Here is a 10,780-nt window from a genome sequence, read left to right on the forward strand (position 1 = left end):
ACAGAAGGCGTGGATTTTTTAAAGAATATTTTTTCAGGGGTCTACAGAAGGCGTGGATTTTTTAAAGAATATTTTTTCAGGGGTCTACAGAAGGCGTGGATTTTTTAAAGAATATTTTTTCAGGGGTCCACAGAAGGCGTGGATTTTTTAAAGAATATTTTTTCAGGGGTCTACAGAAGGCGTGGATTTTTTAAAGAATATTTTTTCAGGGGTCTACAGAAGGCGTGGATTTTTTAAAGAATATTTTTTCAGGGGTCTACAGAAGGCGTGGTTTTTTTAAAGAATATTTTTTCAGGGGTCTACAGAAGGCGTGGATTTTTTAAATAATATTTTTTCAGGGGTCTACAGAAGGCGTGGATTTTTTAAATAATATTTTTTCAGGGGTCTACAGAAGGCGTGGATTTTTTAAAGAATATTTTTTCAATGACCTATTTCATTTGCATATTATATGAGTGAATTTAAAAAAAAAATCGCAAAAAAAACAAAATGTTAGTGTTAAGAACCTCTTGTATGTCATTGTTCTTCGCACACGTTTTTTAATCATTTTATCGACCATATCTATATAGTCGCACTTTTTTGTGTTTAATTATAAAATCATATATAGGCTTGTGTAAATGTTTACACATTTTTATAAGGCTCTTGAATTGATATTGTTTACCCAAAATTTATTCAACAGTTTTTGGCGGAGGTTATTTTTCCATATCGCCTGAACAAATTTCGGAATTGTCATTCGAAGTTGTATGTTTTAATATTTTAAAAATATGACTATTTTAAATCATATATTATAAAAAATTACTTTATTTTACAAAAATTAAAATTTTTTGCTGAAATTTGATTTTTTTGGAAAACAAATCTCAATTTCCCTCAACACCTGTCTATCAGAACATCGTCTACATATATTTGCTCATATAAAAACTCACAAACACCCGCTCTTGCCATTATCTCGATAATAAAAACAAATTATTATTACGTCTAATATCAGTTGAAAAAAATTGAAAGACCCCAAACACGACAATCAGTTCTATGTTAGGTGCTGTCGATGAAACAGTTACCGGTCGGAAGGGGTTGAATGAAAATAAACATGAAACAGAAGTGAAAAAAATTAAGAAATTAAAAAAGAAATATATATATATATATATGAAAACTGAAATAATTTCAAAGTGGAATACAAGAAATTTGTAAAAAATATAGAAATTAAAAAAAAAATATATATTTATCTCACAGTTGAAAGCAATACGCGAACCATTAAAAAAGGGTGTAATATTGTGTGAATCTCAAAATAGAGAATACCATTTTAGAATAAGAAAATTTAAGACAAATAAAATAAATAAAAAATAAAAAAAATTGCTTCACTCTGGGCCGATCTTTTTTATCCCATCAAGGGTATAATTTTCCAAATATATTTTTCCTCTATAAGGTTATGGAGAACTCTAAGACAAATGGTGTAGTAAATAAAGCATTTTCCAGTGAAGAGGTATACATTGGCGCAATCAGTCGGAAATGTCATAAAAAAAATCTCAAAATATGTGTTGGCTATTTTAGATAATGGAAAATGGCCTCGGATTACTAAAGTCAGATATGGATATAAACAATACTAGGCCCAACGAAAATCCAAATAATCGAATAAATAATGCTAAAACCGTTCTAATATGTTTGATGCACATTTTAGTGGGCTCATATTTTGGATATGCCACGCATTATTATATAAGAGAATGTAAGTACGGAAATGAAATATTCGTTCAAAATCCACGCCTTTATTAGGTCCTTGATAAAAATATTCTTTAAAAAATCCACACCTTTATTAGGTCCTTCATAATTTTTATACCCACAGGGTATTATGTCTTTGTGCATATGCTTGTAACAGGCAAACGGAAACGAGATAGACACATGGTTCCTTTTGAGAATATGCATAGCATCACCTTTTAAGTCGATTTATGCATGTCCGTCCATCCGTCCGTCTGTCCGTGTTAAATTGTAACCAAAGTACAGGTCGCATTTTTGATTCGAATTGGATGAAATTTGTTACAGCTCATTTATTTGGCCCAAGGACAAACCCTATTGAAATTGGGAAAAATCGGTTCAGATTTAGATATAGCACCCATATATATTTTCGTCCGATTTAAGGTAATTAGTGCACGCAAGTCCCTGTATATCCTTCGATTTGCACGAAATTTGACATAGCGTACTGAATTAAGTCTAGAATGATGTGTGCTAAGTTTCGTATAAATCGTTTCCGATTTAGATATAGCTCTCATATATATTTTCGTCCGATTTTCGGCAAATAGTGCACCAAAGTCCCTTTATATCCTTCGATTTGCACGAAATTTGGCATAGCGTACTGAAGTGAGTCTAAAATTATGTGTGTTAAATTTCGTGAAAATCGTTTCCGATTTAGATATAGCTCCCATATATATTTTCGTCCGATTTAAGGTAAATGGTGCACGCAAGTCCCCGTATATCGGGTACTGAATTAAGTCTAGAACGATGTGTGCTAAGTTTCGTATAAATCGTTTCAGATTTAGATATAGCTCCCATATATAATTTCGTCCTATTTAAGGTAAATAATGCACCAACGTCCCTAAATATCAGTCGATTTGCACGAAATTTGGCACAGCGTACAGAATTGAGCCTAAAATGATGTGTGCTAAGTTTCGTGAAAATCGGTTCGGCTCCCATATACATTTTCGTCCGATTTCATATAAATGGTAAACGGAAGTCCCTATATAGCCTTCGATTTGCACGAACTTTGGCAGAGAATACTGAATTGAGTCTAGAATGATGTGTGGTGAGTTTCGTGAAAATCGGTTGATATTTAGATACAGCTCCATATATATTTTCGTCCGATTTAAGGTAAGTGGTGCACCAAAGTCCCTAAATATCTTTCGATTTGCACGAAATTTGACGTAGCGTACTGAATAATGTCTTGCTATATCTAAATAGCTTCATATATAAATTCGTCCGATTTAAGGTAAATGGTGCATCCAAGTCCCTATATATCCTTCAATTTGCACGAAATTTGGCATAGCGTATTGAAATAAGTCTAGAACGAAGTGTATAAAATTTCGTGAATGTCGGTTCAGATTTAGATATAGTTCCCATATATATTTTTGTCCGATTTTATGTAAATGGTGCACCCAAGTCCCTATATATCCATCGATTTGCACGAATTTTGGCATAGCGTACTGAATTGAGTCTAGAATGATGTGTGGTGAGTTTCGGGAAAATCGGTTCAGATTTATATATAGCTCCCATATATATTCTCGATTTTAATTTTTCAAGATTTTCAATGGGCTGGTAAATCAATACCAATGCTTTTTAAGGTTTGTAACTTTGCACATATATATTTGAATATTTAAAAGAGAAGAAAAATAATTTACAAAAAATTTGTTGTTATTGTTTTGTTGTTGTTTTTTGTAATTAAAGAAAAGTCCTTATTTTTTATGGCGGGCATGATAACTCCTCACTGGAACATCGGAATCTGAAAATTCCAACGGTGTTAGAAAGAGTACATTTCTGGCTCTCGTATGAACTAGGATTATTGACTTCGCTCAAAAATTAACAAAATGGCGGACCTTTGAAAATTTTTTTTTGGAAATTCGCCTATTTTTGACCACAAACTAAGTTAAAAAATAAGGAAGATCTTCACCGATTGGCTTAATCCTAGTTCATACGATAGCTATACACTCACAGAGAAAGGTGTAAACATTTGGAATGGATTGGGTTATTAGTTTTTGAGTTATCGTGCCCGCCATTCGCAAAAAAAAATGTTTAGAGAAAAACGCGTTTAAAGTTTAAGAAGCCCTTCAGCCGTCACTTGATGCTGACACAATAAATCGGCAGTATCTTCAAGAGTTCTTGAGATTTTCTCTTGAAATTTTGTAGGGACATTCATTAATTAGTGTAGATTAGAATTATATCAAAAAAATTGTTGACCCCGAGAATGGGGGGGTCCCCTTAAATTGTTTTCGATAAATTTGTCCCATGGTACGCAGACGACTCTAAATCTGCCGAAGACTCTTAATCTCATAGGTTGCAGAAAGACATGAGTATGTTCCTTCGATTGGCATGCAATTGTAAGGATACGTATGTGGTGAAGGTATCATATAGTCGTCTCAGTCTGACTTTACTACTTTCCTTACTGTTTTTTAAACCCTCGCCTATAATAGGTCGCTTGAAAAAATATTTTTAGATTTTAAATCCAGATTTAAAATATTATTCCTGAAAATATATTCTTAAAAAACCATATCTGCAATAGTCCATGAATAAATGCGATTAAACAAATCCATTTTATTTTATTCCAGATAATTCCCATAACTGCGAGGTGTCCTTGAATGAGGATCCTCTTTATTGTTCCATGCAATTTTGTAGTGGCTATGGATTCCTTGTCTTATTTATCGGATTTATTTACCTTGGCTTGATTTATTATAAAATCTTCAAACCCAGATTGGGTCGAAGATTACATCGGGATTATTTGATACCCCTGGATAGATGGTGGCTGGTTTTCAGCAGGAAAAGGTAAGGGATAAAAATTTAAAAAAATATATATATATTATTTTCATAATATTTTAATTATATTCTCAATATTTTTCAGATCAGTATCGGCAATATTAATTGGTATATTATGTATAGCTGTGGCCGCATTTCTCTATATCGAAACTAAGCAGCAACCCGAGAAATTAGCCTCTCTGGTGGCTCCCGGCTTCTTTATACTCTGTGGCTATGTCTTCTCCAGCGATCGCGCCGCCATCAAATGGCGTTTGGTCATCACTGGCATCGCGTGCCAATTTCTCCTGGGCATTATCTGCATACGCTGGAGTGTGGGTCGAAGTATATTCGAATGTATTGGTAATAGAACGGCGAACTTTCTATCCTTTGCCGATGAGGGTAGTCGTTTTGTATATGGCGATGATCTTATAGGACAGGGTGTTTTTGCCTTTGCCATTTTATCGGTGATATTTTTCTTTAGCTTCCTCATTTCAATTTTGTACTACATGGGTGTGATGCAATGGGTCGTAATGAAACTAGGGTGGGTACTGTCGCAAATTTTGGGCACCACCGTCTGCGAAAGTGTAACGGCAGCAGCTAATATTGTCCTATCCATGACTGAGAGTGCTGTGCTCATAAGGCCTTATGTAAAATTGCTGACAGCCAGTGAAATTCATTCGATTATGGTGTCGGGATTTGCCACGGTATCGGGTTCAGTTTTGGCAGCATATCTCAGCTTTGGAGCATCCCCAGCCCATTTGATAACTTCGAGTGTAATGGCTGCCCCCGCCTCACTGGCCATTTCGAAATTATATTTACCCGAAACAAAGGAGAGCAAGACGGCAGCGGATAATATACGATTAGAGAAATCGTAAGTGAATATAATTCCCAGAATTATTTTGGAAATTATTATTCAAAAAATAATGTTTACATTTCAGCCAGGACTCTTCATTGTTGGATGCCGCTGCCAATGGGGCCAACAATGCCGTACCCATTGTCCTGGGGATCATTGCAAATCTGGTGGCCTTTGTGGCTTTTATTGCCTTCCTCAATGCTGTGGTCAATTGGTTTGGCAGTTTAGTGGGTCTAGACTTTATTGACTTTGAATGGTTATTTTCGAAGCTGTTTATACCTCTGGCCTGGGGAATGGGAGTGCCGTGGAAGGATTGCGAAGAAGTGGCAAAAGTTGTGGCAGCCAAAACTATTGTCAATGAATTTGTGGCCTATGAACGTTTGGGAGGATTGATCAACAATAATGTCATAGGTGTGAGTATGCATTTTGCAAATACAGTGTGTCCCGAAAATGTTTTCAAATTAAAAACCAATAAGGAAAGTTCAAAAGTCGGACGGAGTCGACTATATGATACCCTTCACCACTTTGAATACATACAAGAGATGCTATTATATATACAATATCCTGTAGATAGAACAGACATATAATCTTTAGAGGACCATTGAAATGAATGGGGTTAAACTAAATGTGTGATCTACATAGATATTTGAACCCAATTAAAAACCCATCATTCTACACTGAATTCAGTACCCTACGCCAAATGTCGTGCAAATCGAAGGATATATAAGGACTTTGGTGCACCATTTACATAAAATCGGACGAAACTATATAAGGGAGCTATACCTAAATCTGAACCGATTTTCACGAAACTCATCACACAACATTCTACTCTCAATTCAGTACACTATGCCAACTTTCGTGCTAATCGAAATATATATAGGGACTTTGGTGCACCACTTCTATAAAATCGGAAAGATATATATATATATATATAAAGAAGCTATATCTAAATTTGAACGGATTTTCACGAAACTTGGCACACATCACTCCTGACGAAATTTAGTACGCTATGCCAAATTTTGTGCACATCGAAAGATATATAGGGATTTTGGGCACCTTTTATATAAAATCGGACGAAACTATATTAGGGAGCTATAGCTAAATCTGAAGCGATTTTCACGAAACTTAGCACACATCATTCTAGACTTAATTCAGTACGCTGTGTCAATTTTTGTGCAAATCGAAAGATATATAGGGACTTTGGTGCACCATTTCTATAAAATCGGAAAGAAATATATATGGGAGCTATATATAAATCTGACCCGATTTTCACGAAATTTAGCACACATCATTCTACACTCAATTCAGTACGCTATGCCGAATTTCGTGCAAATTGAAAGATATATAGGGAAAGAAATATATATGGGAGCTAAATCTAAATCTGAACCGATTTTTACGAAACTTGACACACATCATTCTGGACATAATTCAGTACCCTATACAAAATTTCGTGCAAATCGAAAGATATATAGGGACTTTGTTTCCCTATTTACCTAAAATAGGATGAAAATATATATGGGAGCTATATATAAATCTGACCCGATTTTGTCGAAACTTAGCACACGTCATTCTAGACTCTATGCAAAATTTCGCGCAAATTGAAAATATATAGTTACTTTGGTGCACCATTTACCTATAATCGGGAGCTATATCTAAATCCGAACCGATTTTTACGAAACTTAACACAGATCATTCTGCACTTAATTCAGTACCCTATGCCAAATGTCGTGCAAATCGAAAGACTTTGGTGCACTATTTACCTTAAATCGGACGAAAATATATATGGGAGCTATATCTAAATCTGAACCGATTTTCTCGAAACTTAGCACACATCATTCTGGACCTAATTCAGTACCCTATGCCAAATTTCGAGCAAATCGAAAGATATATATAAAGATATATATAGGGACTTTGGTGCCCTATTTACCTTAAATCGGATGAAAATATATATGGGAGCTACATATATAAATCTGAACCTATTTTCTCGAAACTTAGCATCATCATTCTAGACACCATTCAGTACTCTATGCCAAATTTCGTGCAAATCGAAATATATATAGGGACTTTGGTGTCCCATTTATCTTAAATCGGACAGAACTATATGTGGGAGCTATATCTAAATCCGTACCGATTTTCAATTTCAAAAGGGTTCGTCGTTGGGCCAAATAAGTGACTTGTGCCAAAATTTCATCCAAATCTGATCATAAATCAGACCTGTACTTTGTATACAATTTAACATCTACAGACGGACGGACGGACATGCATAAATCGACTCAGAAAGTGATTCTATGCATATACTCAAAAGGAACCATGTGTCTATCTCGTTTCCTTTTACCTGTTACAAACATATGCACAAAGACATAATGCCCTGTACCAGAGTGTGGTGAAGGGTATAAAAATCCACGCCTCAGATAGATGCTTAATTTTTTTTTCAAAAAATCCACGCCTCAGGTTAATTTAATCCGAATTCACATATCGCAATATTAAAAAATGTGTGAATTTAACTTGAAGACCCTTGGTCGTATACGTGTTGACGTACATCATACCCCATATATGGATATTCGGACACCATGTAGAATACTTGATGACATATATCATTCACCCCAATCTTTTACATTCCGAAAATAAAGAGAACAGAAAGGAGTTAGAAAGGAGTCAGACAGATGCTTAAAAAATATGTTTAAAAAAATAAACGCCTCAGATGGTCCTTCAGTTTAAAAAAAATCAGGTGGTCCTTAAAAATATTATTTAAAAAATCCATGCCTCAGATGGTCCTTAAAAATATCCTTTAAAAAATCCACGCCTCAGATGGTCCTTAAAAATATTCTTTAAAAAATCCCCGCCTCAGATGGTCCTTAAAAAATCCCCGCCTCAGATAGTCCTCGAAAGCCTTATAAAGAACCTCTCAAATTTATTGTGACAACATTTTCTGGACAAACTGTATCGTATTGATAAATTTTTTGGACTAAGAATTTTTATTAAATTTTCAGGCTCGCAGTGCCAGCATAGCAACATTTGCCATTTGTGGTTTTGCAAATCCCAGTTCCATGGGTATGATGATTGGAATTCTGGGCACCATGGCTCCCAAAAGTCGAGGCCTCATAACATCGGTGGCTTTTCGAGCGTTTGTTGTGGGCAGTATTGTGTGTTTTGTGTCGGCGAGCTTTGCCGGTAAGTTTTTTAGAGAAAGAAGTCCGACTGAGGACTGGAAGAACTTCTTCCTTAAAAAAAAACAGAGTCCGACTGATGTCGGGATTTTTTTCTATAGAAGAAAAGTTTAACTGAGTTAGGGACGATTTTTGTCAAGAAAAAAATTAATTCAAAATCAGACGATATTTTTTTGCAGAAAATAATTAATTGTTTTTGTTATTTTAGGCATTCTAATGCAGGAAGAGGAAGAGAGACGAGTTTATGAGAGGATCCTAAGTATGAACCAGTTAAAAAACATTACAATTGGAGTGATTAAGACATAATAAAGATACTTACATTAATTATACTCACACTTTCAAAAATAAATTATTTCAAATATTTTAATTAAATTTACTCTCAGTTTTTTCTTTTATTTTCCTTTTTTTTGTTGTTCATGTATTTAAAAATGAATTTATTTCAAAATATTTCTTGTTCGTTTTTATTAAATTTTATTCTATATACTTAACATAATTTTACATTTCATTTCAGTTTTTTTTTATAATTCACTTTGTGTTGTAATTTAAATATTTTTTTGTTTTTGTTTCAAAATTTATCGTTAGCCTATAAAAACAATTTTTTGTTGTATTCCTTGTTAACATAGTTTTTTGTTGTAGTTGTAATTTATTACAGTTGTCATCATTTTATCGTTTAGTAGTTCGAAATCAAAGTTTAATGAATTCAAAAGAATAACCAAATAAAAAAAAATCGGAATATTTTCCAAATGATTTGAAGGTCTGTTCTATCCTTCGTTGTTTGTTTGTATGTGTGTGTCTCTAAGAATTGTTGGCATATTTAATACCAATTTTTTTGGTTGTTGTTTTTTTGAAATTAAAATTCCTTTAATTTTTTTTTGTTCGTCTAGAATAAAAAAGAATCAATATTTACTTTATACATACATAGGTTGTTTTTTAGTTTGTTGTTCATTTTCTTTAAATATATTTGTTTTTAAAATATGTACACAATTCAGGGATTTTGTTTAAATTTTGTATATGTTGTTGTTGTTTGTTTTTAGATTTTGCACGATATGCTCCCCATTTGGTTTGTATTTTAGATTTATGTGTGTATGTTTGTGTTTTTTATAATAATAACATGTGTCTATATATCAATGTATTGAACATTTCAAAAAAGTATTTTTTTCAATGGAAAAAGGAAAAGAAATTGACGCCTTAAATAGTCATTGCCTTGGGTAGCCCCTGAAATTAAAAAATCTTCGCCATAGATAGCCCCTGAAAAAAATTAAAAAATCTTCGCCATAGATAGACCCTGAAAAAAAAAATAAACATTCTACGCCTTCGAAGCCTTGAAAAAAATATTCTTTAAAAAATCCACGACTTCTACAGGTCCTTGAAAAAATATTCTTTAAAAAATCCACGACTTCTACAGGTCCTTGAAAAAATATTCTTTAAAAAATCCACGACTTCTACAGAGCCTTGAAAAATATTCTTTAAAAAATCCACACCTTCTATAGGTCCCTGAAAAATATTCTTTAAAAAATCCACGCCTTTTACAGGTCCTTGAAAAAATATTCTTTAAAAAATCCACGACTTCTACAGGTCCTTGAAAAAATATTCTTTAAAAAATCCACGACTTCTACAGGTCCTTGAAAAAATATTCTTTAAAAAATCCACGACTTCTACAGGTCCTTGAAAACATATTCTTTAAAAAATCCACACCTTCTATAGGTCCCTGAAAAATATTCTTTAAAAAATCCACGACTTCTACAGGTCCTTGAAAAAATATTCTTTAAAAAATCCACGACTTCTACAGGTCCTTGAAAAAATATTCTTTAAAAAATCCACACCTTCTATAGGTCCTTAACAAAATATTCTTTAAAAAAAACAAGCCTCTGGTAGGCCTTGAAACAAAATATTCTTTAAAAAACCCACGCCTTGAGGAGACCCTGAAAAATATTCTTTAAAAAATCCAGGCCTTATATAAGGCCTTGAAAAATATTTTTTAAAAAATCCACGCCTTATATAAGGCCGTGAAAAAATATTCTTTAAAAAATCCAGGCCTTATATAAGGCCTTGAAAAAATATTTTTTAAAAAATCCACGCCTTATATAAGGCCTTGAAAAAATATTCTTTAAAAAATCCAGGCCTTATATAAGGCCTTGAAAAATATTTTTTAAAAAATCCACGCCTTATATAAGGCCTTGAAAAAGTCCACGGCTTTTGGATGGAGGTTTGAAAAAATATTCTTTAAAAAATCCACGCCTTATATGAGGCCTTGAAAAAATATTCTTTAAAAAAT

At 33.4% G+C, this 10,780-nt stretch overlaps 1 protein-coding gene across 1 annotated transcript; it reads left to right on the top strand.

The window, feature by feature from the left end:
- The first annotated feature begins 1,578 nt into the window (after positions 1–1,578).
- LOC133331623 (solute carrier family 28 member 3-like) lies at positions 1,579–8,811 on the top strand. The gene is made up of 6 exons (XM_061540006.1): positions 1,579–1,714; positions 4,302–4,515; positions 4,592–5,356; positions 5,424–5,751; positions 8,329–8,509; positions 8,714–8,811. Exons 1-6 carry the CDS (start codon positions 1,579–1,581, stop codon positions 8,809–8,811), a joined length of 1,722 nt encoding a protein of 573 aa, XP_061395990.1.
- The last annotated feature ends 1,969 nt before the right edge of the window (positions 8,812–10,780 follow it).

Source organism: Musca vetustissima, unplaced genomic scaffold (genome assembly GCF_032173495.1).
Source record: "Musca vetustissima isolate MV318-11 ecotype Yass unplaced genomic scaffold, APGP_CSIRO_Mvet_v1 utg4091, whole genome shotgun sequence".
NCBI classification, from domain to species: domain Eukaryota; kingdom Metazoa; phylum Arthropoda; class Insecta; order Diptera; family Muscidae; genus Musca; species Musca vetustissima.

Excerpts from the sequence above, each read along its gene's own strand:
- LOC133331623 (XM_061540006.1), top strand. The coding sequence starts at position 1,579 with ATGGATATAAACAATACTAGGCCCAACGAAAATCCAAATAATCGAATA. Across the intron at positions 4,516-4,591 it reads CTGGTTTTCAGCAGGAAAAG|ATCAGTATCGGCAATATTAA; the intron begins GTAAGGGATAAA and ends AATATTTTTCAG. Across the intron at positions 5,357-5,423 it reads AATATACGATTAGAGAAATC|CCAGGACTCTTCATTGTTGG; the intron begins GTAAGTGAATAT and ends TTTACATTTCAG.